The sequence below is a fragment of the Physella acuta genome, unplaced genomic scaffold, assembly GCF_028476545.2.
Source record: "Physella acuta isolate Inbredline_101_S28 unplaced genomic scaffold, ASM2847654v3 ptg000866l, whole genome shotgun sequence".
In the NCBI taxonomy this organism is placed as follows: Eukaryota; Metazoa; Mollusca; class Gastropoda; family Physidae; genus Physella; species Physella acuta.
Window position 1 is genome coordinate 175,117 of NW_026732383.1, and position 27,846 is coordinate 202,962.

Below are 27,846 nucleotides of genomic sequence, written 5' to 3' on the forward strand. Positions count from 1 at the left end.
AAAACAAACTTTCCACATTTAACCAGTGATGTTCAATAGACACAAAACAAAACAAACTTTCCACATTTAACCAGTGATGTTCAATAGACACAAAACAAAACAAGCTTTCCACATTCAAACAGTGATGTTCAATAGACACAAAACAAAACAAACTTTCCACATTCAACCAGTGATGTTCAATAGACACAAAACAAACTTTCCACATTCAACCAATGATGTTCAATAGACACAAAACAAAACAAACTTTCCACATTCAACCAGTGATGTTCAAAAGCCAGGACACAAAATCCACTGCAACTTTAGGTTTTCAGGGATCTCAACATGTGCGGAGCCTCAATCTCATCTTTTGTGAATTTGAATCTGTAGAAAAGGAAGGACGCTAGGCCACCTACAATCAGCCCAAGAAACAAAGTGCCAAAAGCTATTCCTATTCTTGCACCTGATTGGATGAAAATTTTAACGATCAGCAGATGCCTAGCTGTCTACTTACATAAACATTTTTAAAATGAACTTAAATAGCACTAAGAAAGAATGTAATTTTCTTCTTAAAGTTCTTTCTACAGATTTATTAGTATGAGGAAAGGTAAAACAAACCGATGTCCACAGAAGAAGAACCCGTAGATGCCCCAACACAAGCTACACTGGTGCCTGTGTAAAGATAAAAATAAATAACATTGATTAGTGCCCTTGAAGTACTATTTAAATACAATGACTTCCCTTTACTAGATAATACATTTACTTGAAGGCTAAAATCAATAAAACTTAAACTAAGATGATAGGTATTTTAATATTTTTTTTTATTTTTAGATTTTGAATGTGAAGTGGGGAATATGAAGCATAAGTATGATAAGTCATTGAACCTTGTTATTCCCAAACACATTGCAGACCACCAAATGTCATCTACCAATTAGATCACACTAAAAGAAATCTTTCTTATGGAAAAAAAAAGACAGACTATTAAAGTATTAATGTTACCTTGGTTACCGGAGGGTGGTGGTATGAAAGGATTGGAGTTGGTGGCAACTTGTGCTGCAGAACGCTGGGTTGGTCTGGTACTGGTTGATGTTGTAGGTTGGGGAGAAGTTGCTGTTGCTGAAATTTATAATTTATAATTTATTTTTCTCTTGTCAAGTAGGTGATATAAGCTATTTAAAAAAAATCTTTGGGTTCATTTGGGAAATTGTACAATATTGAAGAATATATTTTTTTATCTGATACGGAAATAGTACATGCCTTGGAAAAAAAATCAACATACATCTTCAGCTGGTTTCAACTTTCACACAAATCCATACTAACATTTTTGGGGAGACATCCAAAATTATAACTTCCATTTAAGAAACAATATTTTATGTTAAGTAAAATCATAGTCTTAATTTACAGGAAATAATTTAAATGTAATTTAATGTATATTCTTACCTGTTCCACCAGTCACAATTGGGATGATAAGTGGCAATGGGTTGGCTCCTAAAACAAATATACAAATTGCACTAAAATAAACATTTTAACGTTGTTTTAAAAGCATTTTTCTGACAATATTATATTTTGTATTTACTCCAGCTAATAGCAGCATCTAAATTACCCACACTAAACATGTTCCATATCTAAAAATAATAAAAGTTTCATCTATATTTTTGTATTCCTCAATTTGTAAAAGCAAGCTTATTACACAAAAAATTATTAGATCCACCCTCTTGAAACCGAAATAATAACAAAATTTAGAAAAATTGATTGATTTTAATCTACCATTGATTGTAATCTACCGACTTATTAATTCAACTTAAGGATACCCTTTATTTGGATGAATGATAATAATAAAAGAGACCAGTGATTAGGTTTTGGAAACCATTAATTTTTTAATTATAATTAACATAATAATTATATAATATACCAATTATCATTAAGATTATTATGATATTTATATTACTTTGTGTATATGTATGTTAAAACTATTTTTATGTGCCTTTTCTATTGTTAATTAACTTTTGAGAATTAATTACTAAGTTGTTTCCCCTGGTATATCACTGAAATTTCAATGTACTTTTTATGTTTGAATTCTTACAGTCTGGTGCTAACATGATGAATTAAACTATATGAAACAAGTGTAATATATTTATAATGGGCTCTGCTCACTTGCATTAAAGATTTTTTTTTGCCACACATATTGTAAATAAAAATTTTAATTTATACCAAAGAGTAATTTCAAATATTATAAATATGGACATCTAGTGTATGGCATAAATATATGTGATTTCAGAATTCAACTGGCAATATAAAATAATAAATTGTGCAAAAATAAAAAATTAAATGAAAAACTATTTACAAGTCTTAGATATATAGATCTAAAAAGCTTTCTAACAGTAATGCTTCACTTAAAACAACATAAAAATATTTAACCAACCCAACCCTAATTTACACAGTGATTCAAATTATATAACACACCCAATCTCATTTAATAGAATATAGGAAGCATTTTTTATATAAAAAGCATTTATTATATAAGAAGCATTTATTATATAAGAATATAAGAAGCATTACTTAACCCAACCTCCATCCTACATACAACACAGCAAATAATAAAGCACCCCACTATATTTGACCTATTATATCAAATATATTTAAGCCTACACAATTCCTTACTTGTGAATAGTGAACAGTGCTCAGAGTCTACGACCGCTATACTTTTGTTGACCGTGGGGTCCAGAGTAGACAAGGTGCAGGTCTCGGCGCCTCTGTCCACCCCACACACGGTGAAGCTGGCGCAGGCCAGGAGACCCTGGCCAGTGGAGCAGAGGTTGGCGCACTCTGACGTGCTCTTGGCCTGCACCACAGCTCCTGACTGGTCTCCAAATGTCTTGTAGTTCCTTTGTACATAGTCGTACAAGTAGGCCCCTGCAGTGTATGTTAACAGCTTACATAAGAAAATAATTTATTTAAATACATAATTAAAGCCTATATTTTACCTAATTAAATAGGTGAAGCATAAATTTTACCTAATTAAATAATTAAAGCATATATTTTACCTAATGAGATAATCAAAGCCTATATTTTACCTATTTAAATTATTAAAGCCTATATTTTACCTAATTAAATAGGTGAAGCATAAATTTTACCTAATTAAATAATTAAAGCATATATTTTACCAAATGAGATAATCAAAGCCTATATTTTACCTATTTAAATTATTAAAGCCTATATTTTACCTAATTAAATAATTAAAGCATGTATTTTACCTAATTAAATAATTAAAGCCTATATTTTACCTAATTAGATAATCAAAGCCTATATTTTACCTATTTAAATTATTAAAGCCTATATTTTACCTAATTAAATAATTAAAGCATGTATCTTACCTAATTAAATAATTAAAGCCTATATTTTACCTAATGAGATAATCAAAGCCTATATTTTACCTATTTAAATTATTAAAGCCTATATTTTACCTAATTAAATAATTAAAGCATGTATTTTACCTAATTAAATAATTAAAGCCTATATTTTACCTAATTAGATAATTAAAGCCTATATTTTACTTAATTAAATTATTAATGCATATTTTTTACTTATTTAAATAATTAACCTGCTTTTTTTTCTTCTTCTTTTGTTTTCTTTGGGGTCATCCATAAATGACGTCACACTCGTAGGGGGGAGGGGGGGTCCGTAATTTTGTGACGATGTGTGATGAGGGGGAGGGGGGGGTCAGATGTTGCGACGTCACATTTTTGCATTATAAAAAAGCAATGTTAGAAAACGAATTTTAGACGTTATTTCGCGTTTTAGATAACTGTTTTAATAAATTGTAATAGTTTAGACAAGATTTTGGAAAAATATCAATGTTTTAAAAAAATTCAACTGCAATTTTGAGGGGGGTTGTAGGTTGAGGTGTGACGTCATTTTAGGGGGGGGGGGGGTCTGGCTTTTTGTGACGAAGTGTGACGGAGGGGAGGGGGGGGAGGTAAAAATCGTCAAAAAAAGCGTGACGTCATTTATGGATGACCCCTTTTACAATTAAAAATACCTCTGAATTTTTAAAGTTTTCATAAAAATAAATGTAATTCCTATGTTCATACAAGAAGTTTACATCTTCTAAAACAAATAAACTAAGTAATTATAAAGGAATGAAATACTAACTTGAGTAGTGAGTGCACCCAGAAGAATTCGTCACATCCTGTGGTTTTGCCTGGATCATGTGACTTTTCCTTAGCTTACAGCTCCCGTCCTCGCAGTATTCAAACGACTCACAGCGGAAGTCTGTGCTACTGGTGCACTGGCGCGCACACAACTCATCTGACTGGACATTGGCCAGGATCTTGTCTGCCACAGTGGTGAACACTTCACTAGGGTATACTGTATAGTCTATAGTGTAGAGCTCTTCAAAGATGGAAAGCAAGAAACCAATACCTTTAATACTGAGTTTTTAATTATGAATGCATATATAAATTAAATTTTAAAATATATATTCTGAGATATTTTATCTGTGAGATATTGTGTATGTTATGTTATGGAGCTTTATCTATTATTTATACACACACATATATATTCACATATAGGTCTATATATACATATATATATAGGCCTATGCATATATATACATATATATATGTATGTATATAAATATATATATATATATATATATATATATATATATATATATACTTATACTTATCTATACTTACTGACACACACCTATAACTAAACCTATAACTATACCTAAACTTATATCTACACTTATCAGAGGCACAGCGAGGGGGGGGGGGGGGGCGGGGGGTGCGGACAGCACCGGGTAACACCATTTAGGGGGGTGACACCAAGGCAAAAAATAGGAAAATAAAGAGTTAAAAATTTGACGGGGGGGGGGGGGTGAAAAACAAAAGTTTGAGGGGGTGCAAATTGAAAGTTTGAGGGGGGGGGGGGGGTGCAAGTGAAAGTTTGAGTGGAGGGGGCGCAAATCGAAAATTTGAAAGTTTGTCCCCAGGGGGGGGGGGGGGTGACACCATTAAGTGCCGCACTGGGTGACACCCGACCTCGCTATGCCACTGACACTTATACGCATATTTATAGATATACCTATAGATATACCTACATTTATATAGACATAGACAGATATATATACACACAATATAAGTTCCTTACTTGAGTAAATATTGACATTAGCTGTGTAGTTGTACTTGGGAACTTTATTGATGACAGCCTGATCTGGGTACAAACTGCTCAACCGACATTGTCCGGTTAGAAAACTGTAGTCAAATGATGCGCAGTCAAATGTGTTTTCCTGAAAGGGAACCAATTTTTATTTCATCATCATCATCTTTTTCAGTTCGTGCCCAAGGTAATGGTGGCAGATGAAGTAGAGTTCACCTGTTTCAGAGACCTCGGCATATGAAGGGATAATGTGGTCAGCACTATGCCCAGCCTTTGTCTCCATAACGTGAGTTAGGTACTCATCAGAGCTGGATGGACTGAGGGACATTCTACTGACTTGAACCTGGCAAACTCAGGACTTAGCAGTCTAGCTCTATACTGCTAGGCAATCCCACAATTTATATTACCTGTGTCTTTAAACTATAGAACACCTTTTTTTGCAAACCAAATGTTAACTTCTTTTAAATTTTTACATTGTTTTGATTTTTTTGTTTTTCTAACTTATCATAAGATATTAAGAAAATAAAATATTTAGTGAAAGTACTGTAAGCTAACATTACCTGCAAACATAGACCTGCACAGTCTGAAACACTGACCATGCTTTGTGTCACATTGACCATGTCACTGTTGTAGGCTGTGTTGGTGTAGATGGCAAACTTCCTCAAGAAACTACCTGCAAGAGGTATACAAAACACAGAATACATCCAAACCAAACTAGTGAATACATCCAAGCCAAACTAATGAATACATTCATGCCAAACTAATGAATACATCCATGCCAAACTAATGAATACATTCATGCCAAACTAATGAATACATTCATGCCAAACTAATGAATACATTCATGCCAAACTAATGAATACATCCATGCCAAACTAATGAATACATCCAAGCCAAATTAATGAATTTACATCCACTGTTAAAATATATTAAGTCTCAATCAGTGATTATGATACATTTAAAAAATAAACCATTATGTCTCATCATGTGGCCAACTAGTAGAATTTAATAACCTCCTTATTTAGTTAGTGTTGACTTTATCATAATGTAAGTGATAACGACTAAGTTTTAAAAAGCCATTCTGTCTCATTTTAGTGTCAATTAGTAGAATTTAAGAACCTCCTTAATTAGTTAGTGTTGACTTCACCATAATGTGATTGTGTTTGTATGACTATACCATAATGTAAGTGATAACGACTAAGTTTTAAAAAGCCATTCTGTCTCATTTTAGTGTCAATTAGTAGAATTTAAGAACCTCCTTAATTAGTTAGTGTTGACTTCACCATAATGTGATTGTGTTTGTATGACTATACCATAATGTAAGTGATAACGACTAAGTTTTAAAAAGCCATTATGTCTCATCTTGTCGTCAACTAGTAGAATGTTAGAACCTCCCTAATAAGTTAGTGTTGGCTTTATCATAATGTAATCATGTTTGTATGTTATACTGTTGTCTGTATAGATGAAACTATTAGTTGAGTTAAAGCTGTTACAGGTTTGCGTACCTTCAACAGTGTCAGGATCTCTGGGAATGAGCAAGTCATCTCTGATGTCTGTTGCGATGTAGGTCTTTGTTGATTTCTAAAAGTGGATCATGTTTATTGAAACACAACAGTAACACACTATAACACACTTTAATTACCAATGCTATACAACTTAAGGGACGGAGTGGCCTAGCTGTTGAGAGCTAGACTGCTAACACTTTAGTCTCAAGTTCAAATCAGGTTAAAGTCAGTAGACGCCCATAAGTAAGTCCACCCAGTTCTTATGGGTACCTAACTCACATAAGGGAAAGTAAAAGCAGCTTGGCATAGTGATGACTAGACTATCCCTTCATATGCTTGGATTACAGAAACAGGTGAACTCTACTTCATTTGCCCCATAGACCATCAGGTTTGGAAGGGGAATTTTACTCTTTCAACAAAATGACTCATTGCATTGACATTAATTGTCTGATCATTATTTGTAAAAAATGTATTTGTTATATAGGTCTGATACTTAATTTTGTAATTAAAATTTATGAATAATAGCTAGTTTTTGATGAAACAAGTTAGTTAAGCATTAATGTTGTGATTTATGAAAGTGATCTTAAATTCTTAAACTCAGAGAAATTGCTACATACTTTTCATTCAGTTACACAACAATACTCTAATGTTTATTTAATAAATATCATCTTTTAATGAACAAGAGCTACACATAGATTAAATATGATTATATTTAAACTTACATCAGGGAGAGTGACTGTGATCTTGAAAAAATTATCATAGACATAATCAGTGATTGTTTTGTACATTGTAGTGACATCAACTGATGGGAAGGTTCCATTTTCAGATCCTGAAAGTATAAGAATTTGTAAAGTGGTTTCTCTAGGCAAGATATAAGAAGTCCCGTGATATTGGGAATTCAAGAGCAGAATTTTGTAATCTCAGGTTTAGACTGGATTTCTAAAAAAAAAACATCTTGATATATAATCTACCTTATGTAACATTGACAATATAAAATTAAAGCTTAAAGTAAAAGTAAATCAAACACTTTATGTGTTGTCATCACATTTATGTAGGCACATATGCATCATAAGGAGGGGTCAAGGGTTTGCACTGGGTGACACCATTTAGGGTAAAGTAATGTTTTATCCAGTATTGTAGTAGGGGGGGGGGTGAGGTGACACTTTCAGTTACTACACCAGGTGACACCTTCAGTTACCACACCATGTAACACCTTCAGTTACCACACCATGTGACACCTTCAGTTACCACACCATGTGACACCTTCAGTAGGTGACACCTTCAGTTACCACACCATGTGACACCATCAGTTACCACACCATGTGACACCTTCAGTAGGTGACACCTTCAGTTACGACACCATGTGACACCTTCAGTTACCACACCATGTGACACCTTCAGTAGGTGACACCTTCAGTTACCACACCAGGTGACACCTTCAGTAGGTGACACCTTCAGTTACCACACCATGTGACACCTTCCGTTACCACACCATGTGACACCTTCAGTAGGTGACACCTTCAGTTACCACACCAGGTGACACCTTCAGTTACCACACCATGTGACACCTTCAGTAGGTGACACCTTCAGTTACCACACCAGGTGACACCTTCAGTAGGTGACACCTTCAGTTACCACACCAGGTGACACCTTCAGTTACCACACCATGTGACACCTTCAGTAGGTGACACCTTCAGTTACCACACCAGGTGACACCTTCAGTTACCACACCATGTGACACCTTCAGTAGGTGACACCTTCAGTTACCACACCAGGTGACACCTTCAGTTACCACACCATGTGACACCTTCAGTAGGTGACACCTTCAGTTACCACACCAGGTGACACCCTCATTTACCACACCAGGTGACACCTTCAATTACTACACCATGTGACACCTTCAGTTACCACACCATGTGACACCCTTCCTAGTAGCACCACTGTACAGGCCTATGTACAAGTGTACAACATAACTCACTGGAATAATGTGTACAAGCGGCGTTGGGGTTGGTGGTTATAATGTCCCCCTCCGACTCGCTGTGTTTTTCTCCCAGCTTGCAGCTGGGGTACTGGGGGTCCCCACACCAGTCAAAGCTGTTGCAGATGAAGCTGCTGATGGAGACGCAGGAAGCTGCGCAGTCTTGCGGGGTGCTGGCATAGATGGCGTCAGTCGAGGTGTTGAGGAAAGTTTTCGCTGCAGGTTCAAACAATGCTGGAAGGAGGTCAGGGAAACGGGGAATCAATGCCATGATGGAAAAAAATTATAATTGTTAAAATACTGTAGCATGTTTTATACTTGGCATTTTTGTAGTGTATCATACTTCATGAATATTTCTAACCATAAATTACCCTTTTACTAACATTATCCCAAAACACTAAATCCCTAGCTAATGTAACCTAAGCCTTTTTAAATAAGTAATTTAAGAACACTTAAAAGTACTACAAAATTATGGTTGCCAAGGAAACTAACCCTTTGCAATCTCATGTCAATGTATTTTGAAAAGTAATTATTAGAGTTTTGTCTTATAAAAAAGTTTAAGTTGATACATTACATAAATGAGAGAAAAGAGTAGATAGGGGAGTTAACCAGGCTTGGGTTTGAACACAGCCATATCCATAATTTTAAACGGCTTTTTTTAAGCTAGCAATATTTATCTAACTAAATTATACTTAGCACTGAGCTATGCAATTATTTAAAGCTACTTTGTTCAATTTAAGGGACAGCATGTTCAGGTGGTAGAGCACATAACTGATAATCTGAGAGTCTTGAGTTCAGATCCAATAAGAAATCCCTGCATCAACCCATCTCAATAAGGTGCATAAATCATATCAGGGAAAGTATAGACTTGACCACAATGTCCATTTATATGCCAAGTTTACAGAAAAAGGTGAACTCTACTTCAGTTACCCTTTTGAACGTGAGGTCCAAAAGGTAACTTAAGGAAATCTACTTCAGTTACCTTATTCAATGTAAGGTCCATAAGGGTAACTTTACTTTTTTACTGTTCAATTTATTGGCACAGCTTAAAGAACTTCTTCGTTCTTAATTTTTTTTTTCTTAATTTTTAGTGTTTGAAGGGATCAAGCTTTATCTGCCAGAGGGTTTGAACGCGATACTTTTTCGAATTTATTAAACATGAGCTTTGCCAACTCAACCACGCCTCCAACACAATTAAGGATACGTGTCAACTGGTTATGCGCCATTGAGGCCTTTGACTCTGATTTCAGCCTGCTTTTCTTTTTGGGTTTGCTTCCATAGGCTTTGTCCAACCAAGAACAAACTACAAGGCAGCAGTTGTTTGATTTTTGGAGTTGTCTCTCCTAGAAGAGTGGCTGTCTCCAGCTAACGAGCCTCATCTGCCTGAAGCTTAAACAACTAAAATAGTTTTTCTTTATGTACAGATAATTCTGTCTTGATACTTATAAGAGGACAGACTTGCTCGCTTAGCTTGAGGAACATGTAATGTGAGTACTCACAGAATGGCGGCACGTTCCCCAGGGCAGTCACCTGCAGGTAGACACTGTCAGCATCATAGGTGAGAGAAACTTGCTGGAACTGTAGGGGGGATGTCCTGGTTTGTTGGGCCAGCAGGTTGACCGATTGGTTGATGAAACTGTTGGACACCTGGTCTAGTACTGGGTGGTACTGCTCTAAAAATAATTTATTTTAGACCTTCAGTCAGAGCTTATTTTTAATATGACCCAAACAACAATGGAATTGCAAAATAAATAAATAATTAAAAGTTTTCCTAGAAAAGTAAAGTTTATATAATTTTTTTTTTAAATGCATGTTCTCTACAATCAAATTATCTACCTTTTGTATTGTCTCCCTTTTGTTTTGTTTTATTTTATTCAATTCCATCATTTTTTTTTTTAGTTAGAGAAGCAAGATTATTTTACTATTTATTATTTATTTTCATTTTTCAAAATAGATTACAAGCTTTTAATATTTATTTTAAAATGTATTTAATAAAATAAAATTAGAGTCGTTATGACTTACGATTTTTGAAAATCAAAATGAAGGTGTGTTTCTGGTCTGGTGCATAGCACAGTGATGTGTCGAAGTAGCTGGCCGGATGGTACTGGTCATCAAAGTCAAAAAAGTTGACCGTGAAAAATGAGTTGGTCTGCCAGAAATATTAGTACATCATATCATAAAATAGTTAACCCAAAGATTATTTTAAAACTTATGACTGGATCTTGTGATAAGTTATGTAGTGTATATTATTCCATAGCACAAACACAGTTAATTCACTAAAGACAATTTAAAAAATATATATGTACAATTTATAAACTTAACATGTCTCATCTATTGTATAGAGTGCATATATTATCAAAATAAAAATATGCACATTAGATGTATGTGTATCACCAAATGTATACTATTTAAAACATATCAGCCAATAACAAAACATTAGGTTTTACCGAAGAATCTTCTATCTCCAGCATGACTGGTTTCCTGTTGGTGATGTCCGTCCCATCTGGTACCACATAGTCCCAGCCGTCCTGGGTAGAATAAAAATTTTTTTTACTACAGTTCACTAAAATGAAACACAAAAAAAATAATGAAAAGAAGTCATAGATAATAAATTGTGTATTAGGAGTTATTTTTGAGTGGCAAGGTCAATTATAGAGAGTTGTTCTGCTAACCCAGAAGTCTCAAGTTCGAGTCCCTGGCTAGAGTTGCTACACATCCCTGAGTCCACCCAACTCTAATATGTACCTGACCAGCGTTAGGGAAAGTAAAAGCATACTCCTGACCACATTATCCATTCCTATGTCAAGGTCAAAGAAACAGGTGAACTCTAAAATTTACCTGCCACATGGGTTGCCAGATCTGATGGGAAATTTTACTTTTACTTTAGGAGTGGCTTTAACAGCTATTTAAACCCATGATCTAAATAATGTACATGTACCTGTACCACATTTAACCACATGACTAAAATATAAGTGAACAATAAAAGAAAACACTTAACTATATTAAAATAATTGTCTATCATAAAACAGCATATTGTGGGAAAGTGAAATGTTTAAAAATGAATACAAATTATCTATAATGATTGACAACCACTCCCACACTCCCCCACTACACACCACCCCTGCCCTGGTACTTGTAAAATGCTGAGCTCACCGACTGAAAGTAGTACTTGAAGACGCTGTACTGTGTACTCATGTTGTACACAGCCAGGCTGAAGTCTGTCCTAGAGGCCTCGTACACGTCACACTTAATTCCTCTGACACTTTTCTAGATGACCAAATGGTAAACAACACAGAATAACAACACATCCTCAGACAGTTGAGTTGATAAATAATAATATGAAAAACTAGCTCACTTCAAAGTCACAAGATACACTTTTTTTATGATAATCATGCCTTGGACAGTTTAGAAAAATACACAAAACTAGTAAGGTTTTGACCATTGGTTTTTGTCAGAAGAGAACCATAAAAAAACAAAAGAATATAACCAGGTATGACTTTAAAAAAAGATCCTGTATTTAAAAATAAAAGATGTAGACCTGTAGTTGTTAGCAAGAGCTGTCTACAACCTCACTACACCATGTTGTTTTTTATAAAAACATTTTTAAAGCTCAGTAATTGATGTTTGCGTGATTTTTTTCTCATAATTAACCTGAATGTTTAACCTCCAATACAATAGCTTCTTACATAATAAAACTTATAAATCTGTCTTATTAATTACCCCCTTTTTTTCTTCAATATTTGTCACAAAAAGACAGATCCGAAAAATGAAGTCACAATTTATCTCAATTCCCCCTATTGCAATTTTTTCTTTTCATAAACAGCTATTCTTTTCTACAATACTGAGCTTGATAAATTCTTATAATAATTAACGCAAAGCTGAATTGTTGTTTAATTTCAGTTTAAACATTACAAAAAAAAATTAATGGTGGAAAACTTTCACAAGATGATGTCAGACTTTTTAGAAAAAAATTGTTGACAAGAAACAAAAGAAAAAGTAAATTGTTTAGATACAAGTTTTGATAAGTTTATAACATCTATTAGGTTAAAAAAAGAACTAAAAGAAAAAAATTAAGAAAAAAAAAGTTGTTTAGTCAATGTTTAGACATTTGTAGATGGAAAAAATGACAACAAACAAAAGTAAAAAAAAAAATAACTCTGATCATGCGTGATGGTCAGCACTGCCTGTCTGACAGATCTCACCTGACCAATGTACTTGTAGCGGTTGTTCAGGTAAAACAGGCTCTGTGGTGACTTCATGGACACCACCTGGCTGCCATCTTTACTGGGCTGGCCAGTGACCACGTCAAACACACCTGGACCAATGGGGGACATGTCGCACGTTTTTCTCACCTGGTCAATCTGGTAGGACACACCTGTATAAACATGCCAGGTTTAGTTCAGGTCAAATTTTAAACATGCCAGATTTGGTTCACTTAAAGTGTTAAACATGCCAGATATGGTTCACTTGACATTTTAAACATGCAAGACTTGGTTCACTTATTTTTAAACATGCCAGATATGGTTCACTTACAATTTTAAAATTGCAAGACTTGGTTCACTTATTTTTAAACATGCCAGATATGGTTCACTTAAAATTTTAAACATGCCAGATTTGGTTCACTTAAAATTTTAAACAAGCCAGATTTGGTTCACTTGACATTTTAAACATGCAAGATTTGGTTCACTTATTTTTAAACATGCCAGATTTGGTTCAGTTAAAATTTTAAACATGCCAGATTTGGTTCAGTTAAAATTTGAAACATGCAGACCACACAAAAGTAATTATAATTAGTGATACGATACTTATTTAACATTTATCTATAACCAAAATGTGCAATTTTTAAAAACAAATATACAGCGTTTAAATTACTGGTGCCTATTTATTAAGCCATAAATTGAAGGTCTAATGTGTATTCATGTTTATATTAAAATAAGGATACAAAACTTCATATTTTTGTGTTACATAAAATGTGCACAAACTCAGATTAGCAGGTCTTTCACTCTATCATCACAAATATGTGTAAAGTATTTTTGTTTCTATTGTGAAATGTTATTTCTTGTTCTGTTGCATGTACCTTGCATGTATCCTTTGATTAATTTTTATTTTAAATTTGTTTCCATTTTTTTTTCTGACAGGCTTCGATTCATTCAAGTATTTATTTTTATCACTGACCAATTGTTGTTGTGGTTTTTTTTTTAATTGTTTTTTTTTAAATATGGCTCGCTGATAGTGATAGTGAGTTATCTCGATTTCTGGTTTCACTGATAATGTGATATCATGTTTACTGTTACAGTTTACATACTATTTCTTACATTATAAATATTATAAATGTTTAGTACATGCCCATAGACAAGGTAATCAAGTAGGCTAATAGTAATAATTAATATTAAAATAAATAGTATTAATAGTATGCCTACAACTATGCTGATTGTTCTACTTTTATAATCAGATAACTGACGATAGTATTAAGAAGCGAGTGACGCTAGTCCACGTAGTAGGCCTATACCCCATAAAAGAGAGTTCTGCTGTCTACATAAAATGTGTGTGCGCTAATGTGTACTCACCATTCTGGAAGTCGTGAATGTAAGTGTTCATGTAAGGGGTGTCGCTCGTAGCGTCGCGAGTATCGTATCGCACGATATCAGAGACACCGTCGTACCAAACCTGGCGAATATAAAGTATCGATACTTATTTGTTGTAATAAGTGTCTTCGTGCTTTCTGCTGTGACATTTTAAAGAATGTAAGAACAGTTCTGTATCAATGATTAAGTTAGGAAAATGATGACTCATAAAGCAGCTAACTCGTGTGCAGATTCTAAAATACTTCTTTTAACAAGGAAAGAGTGTGATTAAATTCTTGGTCGTTGTTTGACTGAGACATTTATTAGGAACCATAACTATGGTTCAGCTATTAGGAACAATTTTCTATTTGTCGAACCTACAAACCATGACTCTGCTCTACTTTTCTAGCGTTTGGAAACCGCAGTTTTCCTTTACTGATCCAGTTCCTAGGAACCATAACTCTGCTCTACTCGCATAAGAACCGTAACTGCTCTACTCGTATACGTATAGGAACTATAACTCCGCATTACTTTTCTAGACCTTAGGGAACCCTAGGAACCATAACTCTGCTGTACTCGCCTAAGAACCGTAACTCTGCTCTACTCGTATAGGAACCATAACTCTGCATTACTTTTCTCGCCCTTACTTAGGAAACCCTAGGAACGATAATTTTGCTTTACTCGCCCATGAACCATAACTGTATCATCCCAGCAGTAAGGTAAACCCAACTCTACTCAAATCGTCGAGATGTTACAAGCATGCGTTTCACCGAAACATCACTTAAAACGAAAATAAATAAACACATCTCCAATGAAGAAGTGAGTGCCAGTATCAAACTGTCGATTGGGTATCTCTTGACGATTGTTAAAAAACGAAAACATATTGCACAGTCAGGTCACAAGGTCAGGGGTCATCCATAAAGATTTCTTTGTGAAGATTTTTACCCCCCTTCCCCACCGTCACACATCGTCACAAAAGCCAGACTCCACCACCTTAAATGACGTGAGGCCTCAGACTACAACCCTCCCCCCTCGTCACACTTCATCCTAAAATTACGAAACACCCGTCCCCATAGGAGTGTGACGTCATTTATGGACGATTCCCCCCCCCCCCCCCCCCCACCATATCAGGGTTGCTAGGAGAGTAACGTGAAAGTAACTCTAGAGGAATAAGATTAATAGGTGGACGGGTCTAACACTAGGTAAGACACAGAAGATAGCAGGGCAGAGAGGAATGGGGGGGGGGGGGGGGAGGGGCAACTGATTAACATGGCACCTATCGTACCCCGACGGTCTTACAGAATATGGTGCTACAGACAGAAATCAATACATCAAACGCTTACAAAGGTCTCGGTGACCCTGGTCAACTGGGGGATGACCATCTCTGTCCTGTATGAGAACTGGAGGGGCAGGGATGGGGTTGGTTTCGTTCCTGGTGCTTGACCTGTGGGTACACATGTGTGTGGTAGCACGCTATTCAACACTTAAACACATTCAAATCATCAAGGGATTTTTTTATAAGTAAAAATAGATACAGATAATATTTAATTGACTTTCAAATATTAAATTTCATCTTTGAAAATATTTAATCTATTTAATTTTAATTCATAATTTAAGTTATAAAAATGTTAAAGAAATAAGGCTAGAGTATTGTTTGTACACGTGGAGAATTTTCAAATAAAAAAACAATACAATAATTTTACCTGAAATTACTTCTACGTTGATGGCTGTATATAAGTTCATGTCCTGATAGAAGGCAGTTAAAAAAGGCATTATATACACGTTTCTTTTAATGTTGAACAATCTCTCCTAATAGATAATTATTTCGATGTAATGTTGATGAGTTTTCAAATGGTACGTTTCTTGTCGAAATGCATGAAGTGTAAAAAAAAGACACCTATTTTTCGTATTATTAAAGTAATACATTAAACTTCGGTAACTATGCATCGGTGACTAAGGTCGTCTATTTTTCATGTGCTAAGTTCTAATGTAAAAATGCTAATGATCTTTTGGAAAGTGTAAAATGTTAATTAATACTGATGAACACCCCCACCCCCCCCCCCCCCACCCCCACACACACACTTACTTAAAGCCCAGTTGATTGTCAGATGACACCACTTTTCAGAAAAGCCTCATTTTAACACCAGACAACCCCACTTTAAAAGCAGATGATTCCCCCCTTAAACATCAGATGACCCAACCCACTTAAGACGATGTAATTAGACCATTTGACTGTCAGATGACCCCCATCTTTTAGATCTTTACCATAAGATGACCCCCTATTTTAAAATCAGTCGATCTACACTTTAAACGATGTAAATAGTTTATTTAACTGTCACATTACCCCAATTGCTAAATCAGATGACCCCTAATTAAAAAGACGTGAATAGTCCACTTGACTGTCAGATGACCCGCCCACTTTAACATCAGATGACCCCCTTTACCATCAGATGACCCCCCCCCCCCCCGTTTACTAGTTTACTACCATACGACCCCCACATACGCCGACTCCCCCACGACTCACGCTGTTGGCATTGTGTACATTGACGACCATTTGTTTCCCCATCACAGCCTTCTCCAGCACGGCAAACGCAGCGGCCACCGTCAGCTCCTGGATGGGTTGGCCTGGGACGGGCCCTGTGTGGTCAGCAAATAAAACATTTCAAACCAATGTGTCAACTGTAACAGGATGGGGTGGTCGAGTGGTAGAGCCCACGATGGCTAACCTCTAATATTTTAGTTTGATTATCGGGCTTGATTACACTGAAGTTTGGAGAAAACCAATGTCTAACACGAAGATATGGAAAGTAAAGGCGGCAAGTCTTAGTGAACATGCAGTTCTTTTTTATGTTAAAACATGTGAACTTTACTATTTTATAGTTGAGATGTATGCTCAATATATTGAAGCTAATAAATTAGGTGTTAATTAATTATAATGTAGGTATCGTTATTTGGCATTCATCGTTCGTCTTGGAATGTTGATGTTATGGTTAGGTTAGGGTGGCGATCTGCATCAAATCGTACCAGCAGCTTGGATAAAATTATCTGTAGCGGTCACTAATTAGTTTTAAATTAATAGCCAATCTAAAGTACTTATTACTAATTATGTAATTTTCAACGCGGATTCTAAAACAACATTGACAGCTAAATGCTTCCAATAGCTCTTTTCTTAAAATAGTCGTTTGTATGAATGATGAGCAATTTAAAGTCAAACATCCTATAAGTGATAACTGTCAAAATTGGAAAAAAAGTTACACTAGGACTAAAAATTTTCTGTTTTAACAAACGTGTATATTGTATGACTTACGTGTGTTTAAAACACAAATAGTGGGGTTAGCTATCTGTGGAGTTGACGGCAGTTTGTCCTTCAGCAATCTGGGGACAAAGGTTATGTAGTGTGACAAGCGTTGAAACTTGAATTATTCCTGTGTTGTTGTTTTTAAATAAAATGTATGATGATGTAGAAATTATGAATCATCATTATCATTTCCCTTTCGTGCCCAATACACATGGGACAGATGAATTAGAGTTCATCTGCTTCAAGATCTCGGCATGTGAAGGGATAATGTGGTCATTATGCCCAGCCTAACGTAAGATAGGTAGGCATACCCAACAGAGCTGGGTGGTCTCAGAAACGCTCCACTGATTAAAACCCGTCCCATAGAAATTATGAATAGGGTCAGGTAAAGGATGATTTTTTTTTTATTTAGTGCATAGTTTTAGTTTTGAAGATCTGTAAAAATGTGGCAGAGATAATTAATGCTTTAGATAAAGGATAATTTGGATATATGTCTGGAGTCCCTAAATATAGATATATAGATCTAGCCTCTCCCCCTTATAAAAAAAACCCACCGGAAACATTAAGACCTGCCTTGGTTACTCACCGACACGCGAAGTTGTTGTTCATGCAATACTCGAAGGCGTTGCAGGTAAAGTCGCCGTTAAACACACAGAGGTCAGCACAGTCTTGGCTGGTGCTCACGTTGAAGATGACCTTGTCGTCCACGTGCTCATATGTCGTCGTGTCGCTTACTTGGAACTGGGCTGGTGAGTCAATGAAAGTTTTGGTGGTGTGGTGTGGTTTGGTGGTGTGGTTTGGTAGTGTGGTTTGGTAGTGTGTGCGTGTGTGTGTGTGCGTGAGAGTGTTTCTGTGTGTGTGTGTGTGTGTGTGTGTTTTTATGTGTGTGTGTATGTCGTGTTGTGGTTTTTGTTTTAGAATTGAGCTGGTGAGGGAATGAAAGGTTTGGTGGTGTGGTTTGGTTGTGTGTGTGCGTGTGTGTGTGCGTGCGTGTGTGTAGGTTGAATTGTGTTTTAGTACTGAGCTGGAGAGTGAATGAAAGTCTTTTTGATTGGTGTACGACAGTATGTGAATGATTTATAACTGTGAGTGAATAGTGTCTATTGTTGTGAGTACATATTGTATTGCTGTCAAAGAATAGTGTAATGCTGTGACTACTGTTAAACTGAGTGAATGTTGCGGTGAATGCATATTGTTTTGCTGTAAGTATTGCTGTGAGTGCTAAGTGTATTGCCGTGTAATAGTTTGTACACTTTTCGGCTGACAGTTATATGCAAGAAATTTGTTTTGGAGCGAAAAGATGTAAACTACTGTTGTCTTACGTTGTATTAATGTATGAGTGTTTCATACGCCTATGTTGTAAACAAAACATTATACACATCGTTTTATGGGCAACTGCTAGATGTGTACGGAAGCGACATTTTTACCTTAGTACTGTCTGATTAAGCGGGTACCACTTCTCTTGGAGTAATAAAGACACGGTCATAATAATGAGTTAAATTATGAACAAGGTTAACTTTTATCGAAAATTGAAATAACATTTTTTTTCATCTGATGTACATCAACATATTCGTGTTTTAAGTTTAATTTCTTCAATAATTCTCATTTGAGACTAGGTTTGAAGGTTCGAGTGTTAGAGCTAAGATATTGGAAATAAAGACTTTAGTATTTTTATTTGTGTAATTGTACCATATTCGATTGCTGACATGTAAATTTAATTGTTTATTTTCTTTTAGCCCTGAATTTTAAACTTCCAAAGCGAAAAACCTCCATGTGTAAATCTTACCACTACCAATAAACACGTGTGTTACGTGTTACATACCGTCGTTCTGCGTCCCTAGCAACCAGGAAGTGACGTAGACGTTGCTCCCGTCGCTCTCCACAAAGACACGGCTCAGCCTGAGGGGACTGACGTTCATGACCTCCACAAGCTTGAAGTAGACAACCTGCTTCCACTCGTCCATGGCCATAGGGTTGTAGTCACCTGACACGGTTCAATTATTTGCATACACGTCACTTTGTTTACAATCAAAATTTACATTTGGTTATTTCTATACCGCCGTACTAACCCTATCCATAAACATTGTTGTTTCAACGCTCTAAAAAGCAGTGGGTTTTTTTTTCAGACATCACTCCGTAGATGGAAAGGTCGTCATCCCCCCCACCCCCTCCACACCAGAGCACGTTCACCCCCTCCCGGGACGTATCAGAAAAAAAATGTACCCAACTTTTTAAAAGAAAATATGTACTTCAACTAGTGTTCCCTTTCCCCCCCCCCCCCTCCCCCCGTACCCCCAACTTCCTCTGAAGCTTCATAATGTAGCCCTATCCAGTCCCTTCCCTAACCCCCTCCCATCTCCCTCCCCCGGAGAAAAACGTCTCAAAGAGACCCGGCCTACTAAGATGAGTAAACAGAAATAAGTTTGTAAAGACGTTAACACACCGGCATTAACTTTCAGAATACAAAAATTTACCAGACCTGGAAAGGTTAACATAAATCTGATTCTACTTTCGCTTTTCGCACAGGGAGTCAGATCAAAAGTGTCGGCCATGATGAAACTTTGAGCGAAATCAAAGAAGTTGTAAATCCTGATATAACCGACCTGAAACATCAAATTCTGGTTTTAAAGTAGGCCTATATAAATCATCATCTAGCCAAACTAAATTATTATATTCTGGTTTGATAAGTCAATCTCTGGAAATTTCAGGATAAATCGAATCAAGCTCTGTGGGGGTTATCACTACCCTCCTTCCTCCCCCCCCCTCCCCCCTCCCCCTCCCCCCTCCCCCAACGATCTTGTTTCGCTTATCACTTACCATGTAACTATCTAGCATACAGCTACACTAATCGCATACAATAGCATTTATTTGTTTAATTCTTCACTTCCGTGAGTTAACTCTTAAACTATATCATGCAGGAAGACACCTACAACAAAATGCACAAATGTGGCTAAGTTCAACGAAGCTTATACCAGTGTATTCCACTTTTTTAAGCATGAATAAAGCGACGTCTTGGAGGGGGGGGGGTTATTATTTGGAAATGGTATTTCTGCTGAATATAGAATTAGCACTTTACCGTGGGCGCTGTTACTGTTAGCTGGACTGGATAATTTAAATCCGAAGTTTCGGCTCCATCCAGGGGATAATCTTGCCAGGTTGTCTAAATAAAAATTGGGGACATTTTTTTTATTAAAACTCACTTTCAAATGCATTTTCAAATTGTAATTATATTTTGTTTAGTAGATTTGAATTTTAATACACTTATTTCCATCCTGTTGTTAATTGCTATTTTTTATATGTTGAAGAACTTATATCGAAATTCCGTTTATTGAGCTTGAATAATAAATCAACACTTCAATTAATCTTTATTTTCCATATATTTCCTGTTTTTTCTCGTTATGCTTAAACCTATCACGTGTTTTAGACTTTTGGACCAACCATGTGCCTAGAAATTTTGTTTACCATACAACTATACAAAATTTGTATTCCAACATAAAAGAATTGTTTACTTACGGTCAGAAAATAATACTCAAATGTAGCGTTGACTAGACTTCCCTCCACGGGAAAGTTTTGAACGACAGCACTGAAGACATCACAGAGGACCCCACGTACAGTTTGCTGTTGGTGTTAACAATACATTTTAAAATCAATTCTTTTTTACACTCTTATAAATTATCAGTTGACTGTTATATACAATCAAAATATAGCATTTTTTATAACAAAAATTGTAAAAATATTACATTGTTAAAAAACAGAATTGTTTTTTTAAAAATACGTTACATAGTATAATGTTTGTATTTTTAAACAAGACTCGTAAATTATAACTAGAAGGTAAACATATATACAAAAAGTATACTGTTGTGTGAAAGTGTATACCATCACAAATATGTTTGTAAACTAATGTTCTTTTTCTAAATATTCATGTTTTGAACCTGATCAATTTTCTCTTACCCCGTATTTTGAAGGGATTTTGTGACTAGTACAGTTTACCAGCATCCTTCACTCCCGCTGACCGTGTGTATATACATTAATTGGACCATAAAAAGTAGGCTCTATTTTACAGTATGCTTTTAATGATCAACTAATCAGATTCATTAAAACTCGTCGCTTCAATAACAACCTTTAATAAAATAGAAACAGAGTAATTAAATAAGTCCGACTTACTTGCCCGGAAAATTTATACTGATCATTAAACCGGAAAAAGCTGTTCGGGTCTCGAATGTCCACAATTATCGAGTGGTTGTACCTAAATCTGGCAATATCCTCTTTGGAATCGGGGGCGTTGAGGTCTATGGGGTAATTGGAACATCCGCCATCTTGTTTGATGACATGTCGTACCCCTGTTGATTAGTTAATTAATGTTAAAATATGTTAATTATCTACTAAGAAATTTTGGAAACCAATCTATTACCTGAATACAGATTTTAAATTAAATTAAGTTTTAATGGTCCATTTGAGTTCAGTACAGATATCGTCTAGTAACCTACAGATATCGTCTGGTAACCTACAGATATCGTCTGGTAACCTACAGACAGATATCGTCTGGTAACCTACAGATATCGTCTGGTAACCTACATATATCCTCTGGTAACCTACAGATATTGTATGGTAAACTAGATATCGTCTGGTAATCTACAGATACCGTCTGGTAACCTACCAAGTAAAACTACAGATATCGTCTGGTAACATACAGATATCGTCTGGTAACCTACAGATATGGTCTGGTAACCTACAGATATCGTCTGGTAACTTACAGATATCGTTCGGTAACCTACAGATATCGTCTGGTAACCTACAGATATCGTCTGGTAACTTACAGATATCGTTCGGTAACCTACAGATATCGTCTGGTAACCTACAGATATCGTCTGGTAACTTACAGATATCGTCTGGTAACCTACAGATATCGTCTGCTAACCTACAGATATCGTCTGGTAACCTACAGATATCGTCTGCTAACCTACAGATATCGTCTTGTAACCTACAGATATCGTCTGGTAACCTACAGATATCGTCTGGTAACCTACAAATATCGTCTGGTAACCTACCAATGCTGAAGTCGTGGATTTCCGTCACTGCATTTTTCGTGTTGAGCTGAGGATCAGGGTCTACAACTCTTCTGTCTTCTCTCACCAGTTTAGCGTCTTCGTTGTACCAGATCTTTTTATATACACATTATATATATATATATATATATATATATATATATATATATATATATATATATATATATATATATATATATATACACATTTATTTATACTTTACATTATTCCTCCCCCACCCCCCTCCTCCCCTGAAATGCATTTTAGACTGTAGCCTTCACTAAGCTACTTAACACAATGTCCGTATTTTTTGTAAATAGCAAAGTTTTTTAAAATGTTAAAAAAAATGGTTTACCGCGTAATGTGTGATCACTGAGCTTGTGGGGTCAACAATCTCTGCCCTGTACCTGAAGGTCCGCGGGAAGGTGGGCAGTGGTCTAGTGGATGTCCTGTTGGTACAGACCACTTCCGGTGGTGTCTGTTGGTGGTAAACAGATGTTGTTTTAATTGTTTTATCTATGGTCGGGTTGAAGCGCAAGATTGCTAAAAGGTAAAGTCCCGAGTTCAGACCCCTCGCTAGCCAAAGACGGCAACCCATTGGAGAAAGCTTTCAAAAATCAAACATGAGTAGAGTTTCTTGAACGCTAGGATCACCATTTCTGATTTCCTTTGGGCAACTTCTGCAACAGAAGCTGGTACCAAATATATTGTTTAGCTTCTGTTTGTATTAAACCAGCCAAGGTCTGTGGGTAGGGTGGTGCCAACAGACGCACGGGGCAACCCATAATTTCTTTATCTAATGTCAATGTACGGCCCCGGGGAGGTTTTGTTTTCCTGGGTGCATCCAGTCTCTCAAGAGGCAAAAAAAGGAACTTGATGTTCTTATGAACAGCATTAGACTATTAAAGTCGTTTCCTCTTTAGACATAGCGCTCCATTGGGCAGATGAAGTAGAGTTCGTAGGGTTTTTTTTTACCTCGGCATATGAAGGGATAATGTGCTCAGCACTATGTCCATCCGCCTTTACTTTACTTAACGTGAGTTAGGCATCCATCAGAGCTGGGTAGAGTCAGGGACGTTCGAACTCGAGACTTTCTAGTCAGCAGTCTAGCGCTCTACCTCTCGGTCACTCCGTCCCAATATTGGACTGGTAGTTTAAACACGTTTTAAATACATTTATCTCTTTACCAATATCTGTATTACCATTGTGATTAATATGTAGTAAAAACATTAAAGTTCCCAATTAAACCTTATGGTCAATGGGGCACTTGAAGCAGAGTTCACCTGTTTCTGCGACCTCGGCTTATGAATAGAGGCGTAGCGACTCTTCCCGGCGTCCGGGGAGATTCTTTCGATTTGTACCCCCCCCCCTCAAGCTTTCGATTTGCACCCCACCCCCCTTAAACTTTTGATTTGCACCCCCTCCTCAAGATTTCGATTTGCACCCCCCCCCCCCCCCCCCTCAAGCTTTCAATTTATTTTTCCAACCCATTTTGGCGCCCCCTAAGGTCGGCGCCCGGGGACATATGTCTTCCCCCCGCCCAACCTCGCTACGCCACTGCATATGAAGGGTTAGTACGGTCAGCACTATGCCCAATAGTAAATAAAACTAGCGTCATCCACTTACCTGGAATACTGAAGGGTCAGGGTCAACTCGAGGTATGTAGTTTATAAAATCGTAGATGTGGTGGAAGTATCTGGCCGAGGCGGGGGGCAGGGTGGTACCGACAGAGGCAAATGATGGACGCAGGGACAGACCCTCAACTTCAATCCTCAGCAACATCTGCTGCTGTCGCGCCGACACGACCCAACCTTGCGCTGGAGGAAGAAAAATTGTATACTAACATCGATCATGTACCTGTACAGTCTAAATATTAACACGTTTTATTTCTTAAGTAACATAGTCTAAATATACCGTCTTAATATTAACACGCTTTGTTTCTTAAGAAATTAAGTAACAGTATGTTGTAAAAAATTATTATTTTTATAAGTTAAAAAAAACAACTAGAAAAGGAAAAACATGAAATCTGAGAAATTTGACATGCAATGTGATATGGTATGTGGCGTGAGTTTTAAACACTAAACTGGAATTCAATCTAATGCTTCATTATAAAGAGCAAACAAAAAGTGACCAAAATTCTTAGTCAAACTTAATGTTTTCTACTTTGCACTTTAGTACGGGGTATGTTCAGTATGTTAACCTCTGTTGATGTAACCATGACAACAAACTTATACTTATTAAATCTAAATTAATGATTTTTTTTATATATGCATTTCTATTATATGTTAGTTATAAATGAGTAGTGGGTTGGGCAGCGGTGGGAGGGGGTGGGGGTGGCATGACGCATGTTGTAGAAGTCTGAGAAGTTGAAGTGATAACGAACAAATACATCGTTAATATTGATGTTGACGGGATACAGATAATGCAAATGTGTGTGTACTGGGGGGGGGGGGGGAATAATTGCAAGAATAAACGAGTAAACTTACTGCTAAAGTAATATGTTGCTTTCATGGGACCTTTGAATTCTGGTGACGACAGACACGTTGTCCAAATATCTGCATCTACTCCACGGATTTTCTTAGTGCCTACATACACCTGAATCAGATACAACTCACATGTATAAAAGTACTTATATAGTACCTGGATAAAAAATTATTACACGTGTATAGTTGCTGTTTGCACCTAGATCAAAAACATTACACATATATAGTACCTACATGCACCTGAATCAGAACCAGTGCATATTTATTGTAACTATTTACACCTGGATCAAAAACATTGCACATGTATGGTACCTCGCCCACCTCTGACTAGATATAATATTCCAAGATTAGCTAAGCACAAAACATACCCAGCGAAAGGGATAAAAACCTTTAACAAGATCTATACAAGTCGAATGTTTGTGATGTATCAACAAAGACCCTCTAACCCAGACTGTGCCAGCCGAGTCACGTATTGAGAGCAGCAATAGACTTAAACTTGATTTATAAACTGAGATGTCAGGCGGCCATCCCAGGGGGGCACAACGTCCCTTCCTATGCCGGGGTCAAGAAACAGATGAGCTCTACTTCATCTGCTTAATAGATCGGTAGGTCTAAAGAGGAATCTATACTTTTTTTATTTAATCTAGGGAGTAAATAGCGGGGTCAGAACACTCCACACCTAAAAACATTTGGGGAACAATTAGGGGGGAATGTGACCTTATCAGCAATAGCATATTTTACTTTTTTGAAATGTTAATAGAATATTTTAAAACCATGTTTTGATATATAAGAAAATAGGTATAGCTGTGAATACCATATATATATATATATAAATATATATATATATATATATATATATATATATATATATATATATATATATATATATAGGGTAAGTCCGCCTATACTTACATCATTGCTATCAGCGGCGAAGTTAAGAGCAGCAGCACTACCAAAAATGTGGATCCTTTCAGTACCAGCCTTCACCGGTCCAAAAATGGCGGTCGATGCATCGGTGGATAAATTCTTCACTAGGCAGGTTTTATCTTAAATATAATTGTATATATATATATATATATATATATATATATATATATATATATATATATATATATATATATATATATATATATATATATATATATATATATATATATATATATATATATAGCGTAGTGACCTAGCGGTAGAGAGCTAGACTCCTAACCCGAAAGTCTCGAGTTAGCATCCAGGTTCAAATCAGTAGACCGTACCTAAGTGCACCCGGATTTGATGGGTACCTCACGTTAGAAAAACAAAGGCGGCTGGACATAAAGGTGACCACGTTATCTTCTTGTATGCCGAGGTCATAGAAACAGATGAACTCTACTTCACCTGCCCCATGTATCTTAGGCACAAACGGGACAAGACGATGATAATATTCCTAACTTTAAGCTTATCTCGAATATTTAGTTATTGGACTCATATTTTTTCAGTACCCCTCCACCCCACCGCGAGACGCCAACACCTTACCATCGAGGTTGACTCGAAAGATCTCATCAGTGGAGAAGGAGTAAATCTCCTGGATCCGCTGGCCGTTGCGGTAGACAAACAGCGCCCCCCTGTTGTTCTGGTAGTCCAGGTACTCGTCCATCACCATGGAAACGTTACGGTCTAAGAGGTTGACCTCTACACGTGCCTCGTAGGAGTTGGAGGCCTTCATGATGGGAGGTATAGCAGGAGCTGAGGGTAGAGGGAAAGTGGCCATGATGGGAGGTATAGCAGGTGATGGGGGTAGAGGGAAAGTGGCCATGATGGGAGGTATAGCAGGTGCTGGGGGTAGAGGGAAAGTGGCCATGATGGGAGGTATAGCAGGTGCTGGGGGTAGAGGGAAAGTGGCCATGATGGGAGGTATAGCAGGTGATGGGGGTAGAGGGAAAGTGGCCATGATGGGAGGTATAGCAGGTGATGGGGGTAGAGGGTAAGTGGCCATGATGGGAGGTATAGCAGGTGCTGGGGGTAGAGGGAAAGTGGCCATGATGGGAGGTATAGCAGGTGCTGGGAGTAGAGGGGTAGTGGCCATGATGGGAGGTATAGCAGGTGCTGGGAGTAGAGGGGTAGTGGCCATGATGGGAGGTATAGCAGGTGCTGGGAGTAGAGGGGTAGTGGCCATGATGGGAGGTATAGCAGGTGCTGGGAGTAGAGGGGTAGTGGCCATGATGGGAGGTATAGCAGGTGATGGGGGTAGAGGGTAGTGTCCTTCATAATAGAATTTATAGAAGGTGCTGGGGGTTAAGAGTTGGAGGCCTTCATGATGGGAGGTATAGGCCTTCAATGGAGGTATAGCAGGTGCTAGGGGTAGAGGGACCAAATAGTGTGGTAATGGGCGACTGGTGGTAAAAATACACATTTAAGACATATGTGTATCATATATATATATATATATATATATATATATATATATATATATATATATATATATATATATATATATATATATATATATATATATATATATATATATATATATATATATATATATATATATATATATATATATATATATATATATATATATATATATATATATATATATATATATATATATATATATATATATATATATATATATATATATATATATATATATATATATATATATATATATATATATATATATATATATATATATATATATATATATATATATATATATATATATATATATATATATATATATATATATATATATATATATATATATATATATTTACTGCAATCTTGTCCGTATGTCTGTGTGTCTGTCTGTGTGTCTGTCTGTGTGTCTGTCTGTGTGTAAACACGATAACTTGAGA

At 36.4% G+C, this 27,846-nt stretch overlaps 1 protein-coding gene across 1 annotated transcript in view; it reads right to left on the minus strand.

Moving 5' to 3' along the window:
- Positions 1–299: 299 nt before the first annotated feature.
- LOC131952326 (uncharacterized) overlaps positions 300–27,846 on the minus strand; it is a 33,260-nt gene continuing 5,713 nt past the window's right edge. Inside the window, exons 3-36 of the mRNA XM_059314943.1 lie at positions 26,525–26,734; positions 25,925–26,058; positions 25,016–25,124; positions 24,156–24,346; positions 22,885–23,007; positions 22,533–22,644; positions 21,649–21,824; positions 20,998–21,102; positions 20,561–20,644; positions 19,964–20,087; positions 19,307–19,468; positions 18,071–18,230; positions 17,494–17,561; positions 16,711–16,823; positions 15,890–15,932; positions 15,530–15,630; positions 14,190–14,289; positions 12,825–12,997; positions 11,756–11,889; positions 11,461–11,481; positions 11,070–11,175; positions 10,645–10,771; positions 10,122–10,295; positions 8,623–8,856; positions 7,367–7,473; positions 6,645–6,720; positions 5,700–5,812; positions 5,131–5,269; positions 4,129–4,368; positions 2,638–2,889; positions 1,417–1,464; positions 976–1,092; positions 595–648; positions 300–439 (exon numbers count right to left, since the gene is read on the minus strand). Of these exons, the coding sequence (XP_059170926.1) occupies positions 300–439; positions 595–648; positions 976–1,092; positions 1,417–1,464; positions 2,638–2,889; positions 4,129–4,368; positions 5,131–5,269; positions 5,700–5,812; positions 6,645–6,720; positions 7,367–7,473; positions 8,623–8,856; positions 10,122–10,295; positions 10,645–10,771; positions 11,070–11,175; positions 11,461–11,481; positions 11,756–11,889; positions 12,825–12,997; positions 14,190–14,289; positions 15,530–15,630; positions 15,890–15,932; positions 16,711–16,823; positions 17,494–17,561; positions 18,071–18,230; positions 19,307–19,468; positions 19,964–20,087; positions 20,561–20,644; positions 20,998–21,102; positions 21,649–21,824; positions 22,533–22,644; positions 22,885–23,007; positions 24,156–24,346; positions 25,016–25,124; positions 25,925–26,058; positions 26,525–26,734 (4,370 nt within the window). The remainder of the gene's footprint in view (positions 440–594; positions 649–975; positions 1,093–1,416; positions 1,465–2,637; positions 2,890–4,128; positions 4,369–5,130; positions 5,270–5,699; positions 5,813–6,644; positions 6,721–7,366; positions 7,474–8,622; positions 8,857–10,121; positions 10,296–10,644; positions 10,772–11,069; positions 11,176–11,460; positions 11,482–11,755; positions 11,890–12,824; positions 12,998–14,189; positions 14,290–15,529; positions 15,631–15,889; positions 15,933–16,710; positions 16,824–17,493; positions 17,562–18,070; positions 18,231–19,306; positions 19,469–19,963; positions 20,088–20,560; positions 20,645–20,997; positions 21,103–21,648; positions 21,825–22,532; positions 22,645–22,884; positions 23,008–24,155; positions 24,347–25,015; positions 25,125–25,924; positions 26,059–26,524; positions 26,735–27,846) is intronic.